General features: G+C 41.4%; 1 protein-coding gene across 1 annotated transcript in view; it reads left to right on the forward strand.

The window, feature by feature from the left end:
- LAMC1 (laminin, gamma 1 (formerly LAMB2)) overlaps nucleotides 1–17,402 on the forward strand; it is a gene marked incomplete at its 5' end in the record, with an annotated part of 159,097 nt that overhangs the window by 93,005 nt on the left and 48,690 nt on the right. The window contains one exon of the mRNA XM_006887783.1: nucleotides 13,617–13,921. Within this exon, the coding sequence (XP_006887845.1) occupies nucleotides 13,617–13,921 (305 nt within the window). The remainder of the gene's footprint in view (nucleotides 1–13,616; nucleotides 13,922–17,402) is intronic.

Consider the following 17,402-nt stretch of genomic DNA (forward strand, 5'->3'; position numbering starts at 1 on the left):
CAGAGCATCTGATGGATTTGAACCAAGCACCTCTGGGATTGCAGTGCAGCTTTTTTGCCACTAGGCCACCGGAGCTCCCTCATAATAATCGTAAAAAGAAATTCTTCCTTGCACTCTCTAATACAGCAAAATTACTTGGAATGATGTCTCTATTAGCTCTTTGCAGTTTTCCTTGTTCTGTCAGACATTCTATACTACTGTCTATTGTGTAATTGTTGTGGAGATCATCAGTGATTTCAAGGTGGTTAAATGCAATGCCTACTTCTCAGTCTTCACCTTTCTCAATTTGGATCTTTGACTCAATTGCATATTCTGTCCTTGAAAAGTTTTTTAAAAACTTCTACTTTCAGAATTCTATTCTATTTCAGTGGCTTTTCCTGTTACTGGCTTCTTCATTTTTTAAATACTAGTGTATCTGTCCCAGGACCTAATCCATAGACCTTTCGTCTGCATGTACCACTCTCAGGGTGTTACCTAACTCCATGACTTTAAGTAATCACTCTATGCTGATGCCTTCCATATGTCACCGTCCTGCCTCTCCCCTAAACTCCAGACGTACTTCTATCTGTTAGATGATTTGACGTCTCCACTCAGAAGTCTCATAAACAGCTCAAACTTTACACATCTGAAACCAAGCCCCAGCTGCCTCATTTCCTTCTCTCAAATTGTTTCTTCTATAATTGCTATCTCAGTGAATGTCACCTTCAACTTTCCAGTTGTTTAAGCCAAAGTTTATACTCCACATTCTGACCATTAGAAAGACTGATCTGCTCCGGCCTCTGAATATATTCAAGTTTGATCGCTGTCCATCACCTCCATCCTTGACCACACCACCACGTGGTGCCTGGATGATTGCAGATGTTGCCCAGGTAGTTTTGCTTCTCTTTAGTCTTTTGTCAGTACAGCAGCCAAAGTGATCTCTTAAAAATACTAGTCATGTTACTCTCTTGTAAAACAAAACAAAACAAACAAGCAAGCATAAACCCTCCACTGAATTTCATCCCATTCTGAGTGAAAACCACACTTCCTACAATGGCCCAGGAGAGGGACAGCCCTTTGCTCCCCCAGCTTCTCTGACCTCATCCACTAACACTTTCCTTCTTACTCACTCCTGTTTCAGCCGATTGGCCTCCCTCTTACTCCCTGGAACTTGCCAGCAAGCTCCTGCTCCAGGGTATTTGCATTTACCATTCCTAGAATGCTCTTCCCCCAGATTTCTCACTGTTTGACTTCTTCAAGTCTGTTTTAAAATATCACCCTCTCTTCTGTGCTTTCCATCCTCATACTTACTTCCTATTTTATCATGCCATGTATCATCTGGCATACACCATTTTCACTTTTTATCTTTTCCCTACTCACTCACACTACCCAAGTAATTATAAACTCCACAAGTGATACCCTGTCTTTCTTTCGTTCTTTATTTTTGAACATTTTTTTCTGCTTTAGATGCAAGCATACATGGAAAACTAGTTTACCAATCAGTAATTCATGCACAGTGTGTTCCAGAATATTGGTTGCAATTTCTGCAATGAGCACTCTCCTCATTTCTTCCCTGAGTCCCCTATTTCCATTCATCAGTTTTTCCTGCCATCTCATTTTTTATTAGACTAGTGTTGCCCTTTTGGTTTCAAGGAGCATGTTCTTCCTAGTGATTTTTCCTTTTTTTTTTAATATCTACTCTTTAGGCCTGTCTGTTGTTTGGTTGAGAATTACCCTCTAGGAATACCGTCAGTTTCAAGTTGGAAGGTTGCCTTAAGACAATAATTTGAGATTTCTTCTAGTCTCTTCTTAGGGAGCTTTAGTGCCATAGTCCATAGGAAGTTGAGGTGCTCGCCCAAAGGATAAGTTTCTTTGGTGATTTGAGTCCATCAGCAGCTCTAAGGGGGAAAGGTGAGCAGCCGTGGAAACCTGCTGGAGGGTCAGATACAAGCTGATTGCAACTGGATAGCCATGAGTTTGAGTTTTCGTTTTCCATTGACATTTAGACCCATCTACTTGGCCTATTTTTTTAAGAATTTTATTTTCAGTATTTTAATTTCATTCTACAATTTTTGCCCATTCTCACTGGGACCTTCTGCTGTGGCCCTGGCCAGTGTGGACAGTTGTGATAGGTGGACACCATCTAGCTCTCGATTGCGTTCTGTGGACTGTTGGTCCTTGCACAGATGCTCTTTTGAATCTGCTGTTTGCTTCATTCTCCTTTGCTCCAGACAGGAAAAGACCAGTAGTAACCTTCAAAGAATATTTCTATCTGTGTATAAACCTATTAAGTTTTTATATAAGTGATCTCATGCAGTAGTTATTCTTTTGTGAGTACTTATTTCGCTCAGCATTATGTCCTCCAGATTCACACCTATTATGAGCTATTTTATAGATTAATCATGATTCTTTAATGTTGCATAATATTTCATTGTGTGTGTATCTCGTGTTTGTTGTCTGTCAATTCAAGGGCCCTTGCATGGATGGTTTCCATCTTTTTGCTATTGTGAATAATAGTGCACATTGATGTGCATTCATGTTACAGGGCTTACTTCCCTATTGTGCCTCCTTAGGAATGGAATTGGTGCACCGTGTACTGTTTGTATTTCAAGCTTTTAAGGAAGTACAATAGCATTTTCCATAGTACCTTTTTGCAGTCCCATCAGTATTGTGTAGTAATTATTTTCTCTCCATGGTTGTTGTTGTGAGGTGCCATCAAGTTGAGTGTGACCGATAGTGACCCTTTGAACCACAGATCTGATCCCTGTCCTATGCCATTCTCACACTTCCTGATACACTAGAGCCCATTGTAGCAGTTGCCATGTCAGTCCACCAGATTGAGGGTCTTCCTCTCCTGTGCTGACCCTCCCTTTCCAACCATCATGTCCCTCTCCGAGGAATAGTACCTCCTAGCAACATGCCTGAAGTATGTGATGTGAAGCTTTATCATTTTGCCCCCCCCAAGGAGCACTCTACTTGGCTGTGCTTTCTCCAGATTTGTTCTCTTGGAAGTCCATGGAATGCACAGTACTCTTCTCCTACCCTATAGCTCAAAGGCATTCTCTCCATTTTTGTTATGTGCCACTGAGTTGCTTGTGACTCATAGTGACCCTGTGTACAACAGCTCTGAACCCTTCTGTATCCTAAGCCAAGCTCATTGTCTCTGACACATCTACTTTCATTATCTCAGTCACTGAATCGATCTATCTCATCCAGGGTTGTCTTCTCCTGTGTTGTCCCTCCACCCTTCCAAACATGATGTCTCTCTACAGGGACTGGTCCCTCCTTGCAATGTGCTCAAAGTGTGTCAGACAAAGCTTCAAAATCCTTGCCTCCAAGGGGCAACCTGGTTTCACCCTCTCTAGGATGAACCTGTTTTTTCTCCTGGCAGTTCATGGTATATTCAATACTCCAGCACTAAAACTCAATGGCATCAATTCTTCTATCATCCTTAGTCATTATCCAGCTCTCTGGTTTATAGCAAGTAATGGTGAAGACCATGTGTTAATATCACATTCTTGCCATCATTTTGTTTATTGGTCAGTACCATTATTGCTCGAGTGAGATAGTACTTCCAATCCAGTATTGACTCAGAAGGGTGATAGAGAGGGGGCCATGTTATTTCAGTATTGTATGAGAAGTCCTTGCTAGAACAACAAGGCAAGAAAGGGAAATAAAGGACATCCACATAGGCAAGACAGAAGGAAACACCGTCCTTATTCAAAGGATATAACCCTATACATAGAACAGTCCCAGATACTCCACAAGAAATCTACTGGACCTAACAGGATTCAGCAGAATGGCTGGGTACACATGAATTCCCTTTATATCCTACAATTCAGTCAATTCCCTGAAGATAGAGTTCTTGGTTCTTCCACAGAAAGTAGATTTCTTTTGTCTTTCCTGCCTCCACTTGGATGAGTGGGAGTAAAAGCTGGCCTCATTCTTTTGAGTTCAGCTCAAGGATGTCAGGCATGCTTGTGACCTACTAGCCTGAATTAGGAGACTGGTACTGAAGACATAGAAGAGTGAGGGTTGAATTACTAAGGTATATGTCCTTGTTATTGGCTTAGAGTTTCACTTGGGAATATCTTGTGTATGTGAGTGTGAATGAGATGTCAAAGATGTAAAGATTCCTTGTTAGTAATGGGAAAGCCCTAGTTGCCTTCGTCTGTAGCAAGTAGCATTGCTAACCAAAGGCCCCAGTGACTGCTGGAAGGGGATAGACAATCTCTTCTTATGTGATGTATAGTCTTAAGGCAAAATCTGCCCCTTTTGAGTTGCTTCTGATTTGATAGCAGTGAGTTTTAGAATTTATCTTTAAGTGGAAAATATGTGTAGTGCCTGTTTGAAATGAACCTCCAAACATGCTTGATAATCTACTAATTATTTAAAGATTCCCTTTCTGTTTTTTTTAATGACTATATTATGAACTCATGTTTAATTACTTTCAAGTGAAATGATTTTGGAGCATTCAGCTTACTGAGGAGTAAAAGCTGTTTTTGGATACTGAAAGTAAACAACCCAAACACAGAGATCCTGTTTATTGAGGCTTGCTCAGAAAGAGCATAGCCATCAACTCCCACAGCCATTGCGCAAAGAAATGGTTGGAAGGTGAAGAGGGTAGAACAGATCTGTCTTCTTTGGCTTGGATTTTCAGCTTGATACTTTATGGAAATAATCTAGTTTTCCCTAGGATATCATGAATCTGTCTCTGCGTAGATCACTTCAGGCAAGCTGGATCACACTGGGAGCTCTGGTGACTTAGTGGTAAGAATCTGTGGTACAATCCCAAAGGCACACTGTTTGCCAGCTACTCCATGGATGAAGGATGGGCTGTCTGTTCTCCTGAGATTATTGTCTCTAAAAACCTGCTGACAGGTCAGCAGTAGGTCGATTCTGACTCACTGGTACAAAGCAACAACACATCACTCTACTCTTTTCTAAAGTTTTTAATTCTCTTAGTCTTACAGACATATCACTATTATTTTTATTAATAGCTTTTGGCATAGCATAAATCCCGAGATGATTATCTTTGTCTTTTACCTCTCTGCCTCTTTGTATTTAATTTGCATCCGTTTAGGATGGAAACTGCCCAGCTGAGCTCTGCCCATCCTTGTGTGCCTTTCTGTAATTGCCATGGACACAAGTGAGAAAGGAAGTGATTACTGGATGAACGTGGAAACCTTTTGTTCATTTGGTAGGGAAGAGTTCTCAAATTGTAAAGGAAATTATATTGGTTATAAAAAATCTACCTTGAAAAAATAAAATCTATCTTAAAATTATGGGTTTATTTAAACCCATAGGAGTTACGTGCATTCATTTATAATTGGGGTTTTCACTAGGAGACAGCTCCTCGTACTCCTTGGCGTTTGATGGATTGACAAGAAAGTGACCATGAAATCAGATTACTGACATTTAAGGGATAAGGGAATGGTATGGGATAGCAAGGTTTTAAAAGCAGTCTACTTTGAAAACACATTTTAGCCAACAGAAACCAGCCCTCAGCAGGCAGTTGCGAGTTGCTGTAGAGTTGCTTTTAATTCATGATGAATTTATGTTTAATAGAACAAATTGTTACCTGGTCCTGATCTTTAGGCAAGTAAAACACTTGCCATCAGATCAATTCCAAGTCTTACTTGCTAGAGTAGGACTGTGCTCCCTGGGGGGTTTACAGTCCTGGCTCTTTGTAAGCTGTATTACCAAAGCTTTCTGTGGAGGCGCCTCTGGGTAGACTCAGATGACTCCTGCCTTTGGTTTAACCTGACAGCAAAACCCACTGCTGTCAAGTTAGTTCTGAGTCACGGTGAATTTCTATCAGGTTTCTGAGACTATACATTATTATGGGAGGAAACTGCCCATCTTTCTCCCAAAGAGCTGCTGGTGGATTTGAACCTCTGACAGTCTAGTTAGTAGTCCACCATGGAACACACTAGTCCACTAAGGTTCCTTTTGTAGTTAACACCTGTGCCCACTGCACCATCTAAAAATCTTGGGGTTTTGGGTCAATTAAGACTGGTCCCCCTTTCCCCCCTTCTGCAGTTGGAATGGCATTTGGATGTGTTCATTGGTTCCTCTTCATACTTGATCATCACGCATCTGTGTCTGTTCCAGGATCCCATATTCAGCATTAATTTGGCCCTGGGTCATCTTGATCAGTGAGGCTGTATTTGTGCAATCTGTCTGCCGAGGTGGAACAATAACAGCTGGTATGCAGCTGTACACGTTGTCCTGGGAACTCTTGTTTCAGCCAGCAGTTATGCTAACGTTGGAAACGTTTTCAAATAGTTGCTTTCCGTGATTCCCCTTTGTGTTAACTGTTTGGAGAATCCCATTTAGTAGTCTAAACATCGGCCCTCTCTAATTGACTTTATGTGCTATGACTTTATTAAAAGTTTATATCCTTAACATCAAGCCTCACTACAAGGATTGCTTCTCTCTTTTATGATTCCTAAGGAGTTAACAAATAAGAACAATAGTGAATCAGAGATTCCTCGTTTGACACTTTAGAACTAGAACAAACTAGTTTTCTTCTTCCAACCCAGGTCATGGAAGGGCACTTTGAAATTTTGTAAAAATGTGCATAGCCATTGTCATTCAGGACTCCACTATAAAGGAGGTTGTTTCACAAGAGCCTCATGGAATTCTTCTGAGCTGCACACAACAGAGAAGCATTTATGTTCTCCAGCAGTTAGTACTTGACTCCAGTTCTAAGACAGGAAGGGTTTCTCCCCTACTCTTAGAGATTAGAAATACTTCACCATGTAGGAGGCTTAAGCAGAATTCCTTGGCTTGGCCCTGCATGAACAAAGGCAGAATTCTCATTGTTGTGTTGGCCCCCTCCCCTCTCTCATTCCCTCAGCCAGTTTGGACCGTAGGATTTGGAGCAGGAAGTATTAGTTAATTTTGTGTGCTTCATTCTAAACATCTGCACTTGAAGCTTTTTCTTTCTCCCTCCCCTCTTTCCCCCCTTCCCCTTTTTTTGTTTATGGAAGGAATGTGGTGGTGGTAGGGCTGTGGAATATTCAGAAGCTAAATATTTTCCAGAGCTACGTATATTCACGGTTAGTTTTTATGTGCATGACTGTGAGGTTAGAAGAGGTTCTACTTGTAACTCTGACACCATTGAGTTGGAACTACTTATAATTGACCCTGCAGTGGGTTTCCAAGTCTGTAAAAGGCACAGGAGAAGACGGCTTTTCCCAGGAAGCAACTGGTAGATCCGAACCACCAAGAGGGGCAGGGTCTCTGGGTTAGCAGTGAGTTCCTAAAAAGGCTACGCCACCAGTGCTCCCTTCAGTGCCTATAGTTGCTAAAATCTATTCTAGGGTTGTGCTTTCTGATTTCCGTAGTTGTTTGGCTTGGCTGCTTTACCTTTATTCTTTCTTAAAGCCAGTTGTTGGCTGGATTCTTACTCATGGCGACCCCATGTGTGTCAGAGTGGAATTGTGCTCCACAGAGTTTCATTAGTGGATGCATTTGGAAGTAGAATGCCAAGCTTCTTTTCCAGGGTGCCCCTGGGCAAAGTTGAACCAATCAACCTTTTATATAAAAACTGAGCATGTTAGCCATTTGCACCTACAGGGACTGCTGCTTGACCTTTCAGTCATACTTTCTAATATTGTTCCTCCTACAACGTGATGATAAGGAGCTCTGGTTGCTTTCTGATAAGAAGCTGTGCTGCAGTCTCAAAAGCAGGTGGTTCAAATCCACCAGCTGCTTGCTCTGTGGGAGAAGGATGGGCAGTCTCCTTCCATGTGAGTTACCACCTCTGAAAATGCACTGGAGGATCTGCTCTGCATTAGTTACGAGTCAACAGCACACAGCAAGAACATGATGATAGTGCAGTAGCTGTCATTAGAATGGAAACCAAGAGACCTGGGTCCAGTTTCTGCTCATCTATTGATTGCACCTTCTTATTTTGTCATCTGTGAAGTAAATAGGATGGACAGATAGAGAGTAGAGAAATACAAGAGAACACGCATATGCTAGATCTTGTTGACTAGGACTCTTAGCGATCCTCTGCACAACAGGTCTGTATGTACCTCGCCCTGTCCTGTGCCATCCTCTTCATCTCTTCGATACCTGAGCCCATTATTATAGTCACTTTGTCAGTTCATCTCGTTGAGAGTCTTCCTCTCTTGTGCTGACCCTGTAAAGGGGGTGCTAAGAGCCCCTGTATAAAACCACACCTCCACAAAGACATCTTAAAAAAGCTTTCTATTCACAGCTTTCCAAAAGCTGCTTGCCAGTGCATCTGTTCTTCCCTCCACATGTAAGAGGAGTACTTTCTCCTGTAAGAATCCAACCCTTCCACCAGCATTGAATTCCATGTTTGCTGCCCTATAATTTTGGTTTATCACTCTAGCACAGGAGCATTTAGTACACACTCATCTCCCCAGTCACTTTTTTTAAAAAGATGAAAACGCTCCCTTGTCTTTATGTCCCTGCAAATATTATCCTCTTTTTCTCCTCTCTTTAGACAGTTACAGTGAGTTGTCGATGTTCACTTGTCTACTTTCTCAATTCTAGTCTGCCATTCAACTTCAGCCTGCCTCTGTGCTGCCTCTGGAACTGCTCTTAACTGACCATACGTCACAATGCCCTTCTTCTTCTTCTTTTGTTTTTTTTTTTTTTTGTGAGATTCTGTTGGTTTTTTTTAAATCAGTTTTAATGAAAGTTTACAGAGACTTGAAGTTTCCAGCCAAAAGTAAACTCCACCATTGTGATCTTAATTTAATCTGCGGACAAATTTTTAATCATTGATAATTTCCTCCTTAAAGCCCTCTTTTCTTAATTTCCATGATATTTGCACCCTTCATATGCTCTTTTTGCCTGGCTTCTTCTTCTAAGTCATCTTTGTTGTCTCATCTTCTGTCTATACTTTGAATGTACATGTGCCTCACTGTGGTCTCAGAAGCCACTCTTTTTCTTCTTACTCAACCCAGTTGCGTAGTTGGTCTCAACCGTACCCTGATTTTCAGTATACTGCTTACCGCTGCATTCCCAAAGGCACGTGGTTCTAATCTTACCAGCTGCTCTGTGGGAGAGGGATGAGCAGTCTCCTCCCATGTGATTAACTACCTCTGAAAACCTGCCAGAGGATCAGCTATGGGTTGGTTCCGACTCAGTGGTACACAACAACAATGTTCATGTACTGTTTTGTTCTGACGAATCCCTAATCTATAGTTTTTCCTTAGACATCTCAGACCTTCAGATACTCCTGTCCAACTCACTACTAGACTATCACTTGTGTGACACACACATTGAGCTCGTCTTCTCATCCCTCCCCATACGCAGCCTCTGGTTCACTAAATGGTATTTCTCTCCATTCACATGCTTTAACTAGACATCAGAGTAATATTATTAATTGTCCACCTGATGGAAGAAGAAAAAGACGCATTGACAATGAGACAGAATACCAACAGACCTTTGCAAATGGCTACTACCCTCACCCACCCCACATTAGTGCCAAGTTGTATTAATGTCTGTCTCCTAAATCTCATTCAGTCCACTCATTTCCCTGCATTTCAGCTTGAGTAGGCCACTGCCCTCACTCCTAAAATACTGACATATCTTCTGATCTGTTTCCTATCCTTTCAGCCGAATCTCTACACTGTGGCCACAGTGATCTTTCTAAAAATCTGATCATATTTCCTGCATAAACTCAGGCATAAATCATATTTCCTGTGTAAATTTTTCGGTGCTTGCCATTGCCTTTAAGTTTCCTTATAACATGGGCTTGGCAGGATCTAATCTTTACCTCATCTCTAGCCAGCCACTCCTCCAGGTCTAGCTACACTGTACAACTTGGATTCGTCTTGTATCTTCTTCACTTTCTTTATTCAGCATATATGCTGTTCTAAGTGTTGAACCACCCATCCCTGTTTGCTTAGCTAATTCTTCATGTCTTAGATTTAGATATCACTTCCTCTAGGTATCTTTCCTTGAAGTCATAAATCTGGATTAAATGACCTGGGTACTTCCTCTGTCATAGATCTTATTGTGTGAGTTGCACTTGTCTGTGTCCACTACTGTATTAACTTCATCTCTGAGGGCAGTCCACACGGCCACCTTTTCGTTCAGGAAGTGTGTGAGCCTCCTTTGGAAATTGCCAAAGTCCTCCTTTTTCTCTTTCTATTTGTGACTAGAAGTTGAATTGAAAATATCGGCTCTGAAAAAAAGAAAGAAAGACAAGAATGGCTCTGAAAATGAGGCCCAGAGCCAGTGAGGGGCTGAAGCCAGAATTAGCAAGCTAGGTGACTTTGAGCTTAATGCTTTCTACCATCTGTCTCTGCATCTTTGGCAGAAAGTGCAGCCAGTTATGCTTGCTTCTTTTAGAGTGTGGTTTGGTGGTGCAGACTTGGTCTGGAATACAGAATACCTGAATTCCGTTTTACCTTCTTTCATATGCCCAAGTTGGTTTGCTACAGAACAAGGTGATGTCATAATAGAAAAAGAGAGAGGGGAAAATTAAGGGTAATCTGTAATCCACAGATTAGTGAGTAAACCTACTCCTGAATAATACTTAATTGTTTTGCTATTTTATAATGTTTTAGATAATGAGTCTTTGGAATGCTGTAGATACTGTAATGTATAACCTTGCCCTTCTTTGAAGGCAATGTCTTGAAATTCTTGACATAGCAAAGAAATACAGATTAAACATACATTTAAGAAAATAAACAAACAAATGAAAAGAAGAACCATAAAACCCAGAAGGTGTGTATAAACCATATTTCTATGATCTGGGTCCAAACAAAGTATCATTGGCATAGTAGACAGAGGATGCAGATGTATATACTATACTTTAGAGACTGTGCCAGGTAGTTGGTGGTATCATCAGAGATTATCAGTTAACATCTGTAGGGTTTGAGGACACTCTGGTGGAGTAACCCATAGACAGTTACCCAGCTAACCCAAAGCCCACACTACTTGGGTGGTTTAAAACCACCAGTGGCTCTGTGGGAGAAGGGTGGGCAGTTGCCTTTCATGCTCCTTTCTGTCCTTGAAACCCAATGAAAGGTCAGCTATGAGTTGATTCCAACTCCATAGCAATAAGCTTCTGAGTTGAAATTTGCAGAATCTTAGCTCAAGTATTTTCTTTATAAATGCTGTTGTGATGGTGCCATATTTGTATAGTTTACAGTGTATCAGGTATCAACTTTGTACCTAATCTCTGACGAACTCCTTGAGTTAGTGAGGCGAGGATGAAGAGATCTAATAGTGGTGTAGAGTATTGTACTGCTCACCTAAAGACCGAGCATCTCAGGCATTTCAGATGAAACATTCTGAGAGAGAAAGATGAGCAGTCTTTTCCAGTTAAGATTTACAGCCTTAGAAACCAGATGGAGGACCATTGTGCATAAGAAGCAATTTGATGGCAGTGCATTTGGTTTGGTTTTTACAGAGGAGATGCCAGAGTAGAACTCTGGTGGCCTAGTGGGTAAGGAATTGCCCTGCCACCTCAAAGGTATGTGGCTCAAATCCACTGCTGCTCCATGAGAGAAAGATGGACTGTCTCCTCCCTTGTGATTTACAGTCTCTAAAAACCCACCAGAGAATCAGCTGTGAGTTAATGCCAACTTGGTAGCACATAGCAATAACAAGGAGTAAGTGAAGCGTCCAGGACCTGAACTCAGGTCTCACAATGCATAGCCCTTTCGTCTTTCCATTATATCACATGGCATTATGTTTAAGATCATATATGTAGAAATGTGTGTTGTCAATTTAAACAAATAAGCATACTACATAGGAACTCCTAAGCAAAAACCCAAACCAGGTGCCGTTGAGTCAATTCTGACTCGTGGTGATGCCGTATGCATTAGAGAAGAACTGTACTTCAGAGTGGGCTTAGATCCCCCGCAAAAGATCAGCAAGACTTTCCTCCAAGATGCCTTTGAATTGATGAAACCTCTAACCTTCCATAGGGCAACCAGGCACGTTAAATGTTTGTACCACTCAGGGACTCTGTTATGTGTATAGAGCACAGGCCCCTCAACCTGCTTCTCTTCTAAAATCTGAAACAATTGAGAAATAAGGGAATCACGTATCATTCCTCATTCATTGCCATTGAAATGAACAGACTCATAGCTGATCCTCCATTGGGTTTCCAAGACTGTAAATCAAATGAAAAGAGATTGCCCATCTTTCTCCTGCAGAGTCACTGGTGGCTTTGAACTTCCAGGAAAGGACAGCCTTTGGATCAGCAGTGCAGCTTCTTATGGTCTATGCCACCATATGACGCCTACTACCAGCTTTATTGCAGATACAGCTGATGGGGAGAATGTAGCCTGGACACACAGTTTAGATGAACTTTCCTTTCCCCTCAGTTGATCTCACATATTTACCTAATTCCATGAGCTAGACAGCAGCACACCTGCCATGCACAGAGGCAGATCCCTGTGCTGCATTGAGAGGTGCAGGAGAGGGCATAGAGTCACAGGCAGCTCCCAGGCAAAGAAATTAGGACATGCGGTGTGGTGGGTTCCTGATTAGTGAGTTTCATAGGGGATGTGTGTTTTGGAGTTCCTTTGGAGTTAATCTTTTTTGGAAAAGTCTATACGCTCCTGGAATGCAAGGACCCCTATATCTAACACATCCATGCTCCCCAGTATATATAATATAGGACTGAGTATAGATTTACACCCTCAAGTGGCTTGTAGATCAAATTGATCCCATGGCAGTGTAGATGTAGCCAGGAATAGATCCCTTCCAAGATAGACCTAGTCTGTGAATGGAGATGAAAATGAGTTGTACGTGATCTTGTTTACCCACCTGAAGATACCCTGACCAGGATATCCCAAACCCAGCATCATATCTTGCAGGGAACTGCATGACCCTATGACGTGATGATTTCCTCTCCCCACCCCCACCCTGCCTTCATTTATCCAGGGATATCCCAGCCCATTGGCTCCTTCCTTTCCTCACACTGCCTTGCTCAGTGCCCACTTCTCAGATACTCACCCCTTTTTGTATACATTCAGACAATTCCTCCTTAAGCCTCATTTTTTTCTTTTCCTTTTTTACCCCCTATTTTTTCTTCAGCTATTAAAGTAGGTTGAGGTTTTAGTTTTTTTCAGTCTCTTTTCCTGCTTTACTCCTTTGTCTGTCTCCCAGTTACTGTCATTGTCTCTCAAATGTCTTTCTTTCGCTGATTGATAAGTAGAAGAATAGTTCAGAGACTCATCAAGGAGTTAAAATTACAGCACATAAAAAGTGAGTTCTTACAGGTCTTGAGAGTACCCAGGAGACTCTTGTGGGAAGTCTGCAAATCTTTTCTTTTAAATCTTTCAATTAAGGTCTTGTTGCAGCACCATCATTAAAAAAGAAATTTTTCTATTAAATGTTGTTTTTCCTTAAGCAGTACAATGCTGTGCTGTTGTATTTCACTATAAACAAAACTTGAACAGCTTATTTCATAACTGGACTTTTATGATTCAGTTTGTGAATCTCACTATCTTTGCCTTTCTCATAGGAAAATTGTCGCTGTCAGTCACGGGCTGTGTGCTGGACCCTCTGTGGTCTCATGTATAGAGTGATTTGCATCCTGTGTCTGGTTACAAACCAGATGGAGGTTAGAGGGACCTTCTTTTGCTTCCTACATATGACTGATGAACTGTGATATGCTTGTCCCACAGGGAAAGCTTTTGATATCACCTACGTGCGCCTCAAGTTCTACACCAGCCGCCCGGAGAGCTTTGCCATTTACAAGCGCACACGGGAAGATGGGCCCTGGATCCCTTACCAGTACTACAGTGGCTCCTGCCAGAACACCTACGCAAAGGCAAAACGAGGCTTCATCAGGACAGGAGGAGATGAGCAGCAGGCCTTGTGCACGGATGAGTTCAGTGATATTTCTCCTCTGTCTGGTGGCAACGTGGCCTTTTCCACCCTGGAGGGAAGGCCCAGCGCATACAACTTTGACAATAGCCCTGTGTTGCAGGTAGGTCTTTTTTTTTTTTTTTTTTAAATTTTGTGTGCATGTACCGTCAAATCAGATCTGACTGGTACAGGAGGATATTGCGCCTCCTTCTCCGGCAGAGTGTCTGGTGGATTCAAACCGTGTTCCTCTGGGATTGCAGTACAGCTTCTTGCCACTAGGCCACCAGAGCTCCCTTGCAGGTAGGTCTTTTGAGGTTGGCTTTGGAGCCGGGTAATCCTGCCACACACTGGACATAGTAAGATTCTTTTTGGTTGGGCTTGTGGTCCTGCTGATGAAGTAAGAGGCAGAAGTAGAAACTCCTGTTTCAACAAAGAGCAAAAGAACCCCAAACCAAGTCAGTTGTTCATTTTATTTCAATACTCAGTGACCCTACATGTATACCATAAGATTTTCAGTGGCTAGTTTTTCAGAAGGAAGCTCATGGCATATGTAAGGAGTTGCCCTACTAACCCAAAGGCCATGTCTCTCTACTGGCTTGAATCCACTCGCATCTCCACTGGAGAAAGGTATATCTCCTCTCAAAGGATTTGTTGTTGTTTTTAGTTACCATTGAGTCAACAAGACTTATAGCAACTCTATGAATATTGGATCCTAACCTTGCCTTATCCTGTGCCATCTTCATGATATAATTGAGACCATTGTTACAGTCTCTGTGTCAATCCATCTCATTGAGGGTCTTCCTATCTTTCACTGATCTTCCACCTTTCCAAGCTTAATGGTCCTTTCCCAGGGCTGACCCTTTCTAACAATATGCCCCAAATATGTGAGGCAAAGTTCCACCATCCTTGCCTCCAAAGAACACCCTGGTTGTGGTTTACTGCCTTAGAAACCCATCAGTGCATCAGCTCTGAGTCATTTTTATGCTGTGGTGGTGGTGTTATGTACCAATTGACAACTTACCCTCCAATGGGTTTTCAGAGGCAGTAGATCATATGGGAGGATATTGCCCATCTTTTTCCTGAGGAGCCTCTGGAGGATTAAAACTGCCTGCCTTTAGGTTGGCAGCACAACTCCTTACGCACTAGGCCACGAGACCTCCCTTTATAGCAATGAGATGAAGAAAATTCTTCAAGGCCACATCTTTCTTCTGAGATGCCTCTTTGTGTACTTGAGCCTGTAACATATCAGTCAGCATCTGCGTGTGCTAATGGTTTATACAACCCAGGGACTTTTGGGGGAAGACAGCTGGATTTTGTTCTACTGGCCTGTATACTGATAATGAGTGAAGGAAAGTAGTTTTGTTCCTACTGTCCAATTGCTGTTTGTTCTTATGTACTTGGGTACTTTAAGATACAAGTATTTAAACTAAACAATTTTTTTTAAAGATTGAGCAATTTTAAATGTAGTCTCTCTCTACTTGAGGTAGAAACATTTTTTCTTCTGACCCTTTGAAGAGACCATATGAACTAATCTGTACTCTGTCAAGAGGAATGTGGCATCAGGATCAGAGGAAGGCTCATCAACAACCAGTGTTACGCATATGATACAACCTTGCTTGCTAAAAATGAGGAGGACCTGAAATGCTTGCTACAGAAAATTAAGGACTATAGCCTTTAATATGAATTATATCTCAACATCAATAAAACAGAGGTCCTTGCCACTATAGGCAATGTCATGATGAATGGCAAGGATTGAAGTTGTCAATGATTTTGTCTTGCTTGGCTCCACAGTCAGCACCCTTGGTACCAGCAGTTAGGAGATCAGGAGATGTATTGCATTGGGCAAGTCTGCTGTCAGAGATTTCTCCAAAATGCAGAAAAGCAGTGATACTAGTCTGAAAACTCTAAAGTGAGCCCCATTCAGGCCATAGTATTTTCAATCACTTGCTATGTATCTGAGAGCTAGACAGTAATAAATAAGGATGACAGAAGACAGATTGATACCTTCAAGTTGTGGTGTTGGAGAAGAAAACTGAATAGCGCACAGACTGCCAGAACTACTAGAGTGCTCCTTGGAAGCAAAGATAACAAAACTTTGTTTCTCATACTTTGGGCGTATTGCTACGAGAGACTGTTTCTTAGAAAGAGACATCGCGCTTAGAAAGGTGGAGGGTTAGTGAAAGAGAGGAAGATCCCTAACAAGATGGATTGATACAGTGACTGCAGCAGTAGGCTTAAGTCTGGGATGATGGGGAGGGCTCAAGATAGGGTTCATGTCTTGAGTCCTACTTGACGGCACCTGATAACAACCACTACCCGATTTCCCTGCATCTTCTTATTTGACAACATAAGTTTTGAGGGAGTTTTGGCTGGTTTTTTGTTTTTTTTAAGTATTAGCAAGAGAAAACAATTGAAGCAAGGTTTTTAAAAGAATGTAATTTTCTTTGTGAGAGAAAATTTTAATTTGGTTTATCTGGCACTGTTGCTAATCAGTATGAAAATTGCTAAATCATATAAAAAGACAAGTGTATAGATAGACTCTAACTTTAGATACCTATAGTTCTCTGTGCTTAAATATATCTTTTCCTTGTTTAGCAGTAGAAATAGTCTTTGTTCTCATGGTTTCTGAATGCATATTCCTTTTGGTTTATTTAAAAATAAAAATTTAACCTTTTATTATTATATAATTGTTGTCATAGTAGCTGAAATAACTCATCATTTATTACTTTCCAGGTACTATACCAGCTGCTTGACTTACATTGTTATTGTTGTTATGAGCCATCTAGTTGTTTGCAATTCATAGCGACCCTATATACAACAGCCCTAAACCGTGCTCTATCCTGTGCCAATCTCATTGCCTCTGACACACCCATCCCGATTACCCCAGTCACAGAATCATTCCACCTCATAGAGGGCCTTCCCCTCCTGCACTGTCCCTCTACTCTACCCGTACTTTAAATTTTCTTCCATTCACAGAGTAGATACTGTTGTTGTTGTTGTAATATTAAAGATGAAGGAACTGAGGCTTAGTGGGTCTAAATGGTAGCCCAAGGTCATATGGCATATCAGCGGGCATCATTTTTGTTTTATCCACTCAGTTCTGATTCATGGGAATCTTGTGTATATACAACCCAGTGTTGCCTCATTATGCATCATCTTCAAGAAGGTCATTATGTTTGAGCTCTTGGGAATGCATATTCCTTTTGTATGCACCATGGCATAGAATCTTTCTGTACTGATTAGATTCCTGTGACTTTTTCTTATGTTTGGCTACTTCATTATGATGAGACTAATGAGCCTCTTATGTTAACGTATCATTCAGCATATTTGAGTAAAAATGAAGGCACTACTGTTGGCTAAGTTAGTGTCTAGGTGGGAGAGCCAGTATTGACTGAGTCAAGAAAAAAGATTAGAGATGGTTTTGCCAATGCTGGAAAATATGTTGTGATTTCTAAATAGGACTTTCTGCATTTTGTGTGTGTGCCTTCTTGATGTAATTTATTATTTTTCAAGGATTCTTTTTCTAATTTGGTGGTATGTTTTGGTGAGTGGCAAAAGATGAGGATGTATTTATTAGTGCGACCAGTCCCCTTCCATTTATT

The sequence above is a fragment of the Elephantulus edwardii genome, unplaced genomic scaffold, assembly GCF_000299155.1.
Source record: "Elephantulus edwardii isolate Elephantulus edwardi_28Jun2011 unplaced genomic scaffold, EleEdw1.0 scaffold00061, whole genome shotgun sequence".
In the NCBI taxonomy this organism is placed as follows: Eukaryota; Metazoa; Chordata; class Mammalia; order Macroscelidea; family Macroscelididae; genus Elephantulus; species Elephantulus edwardii.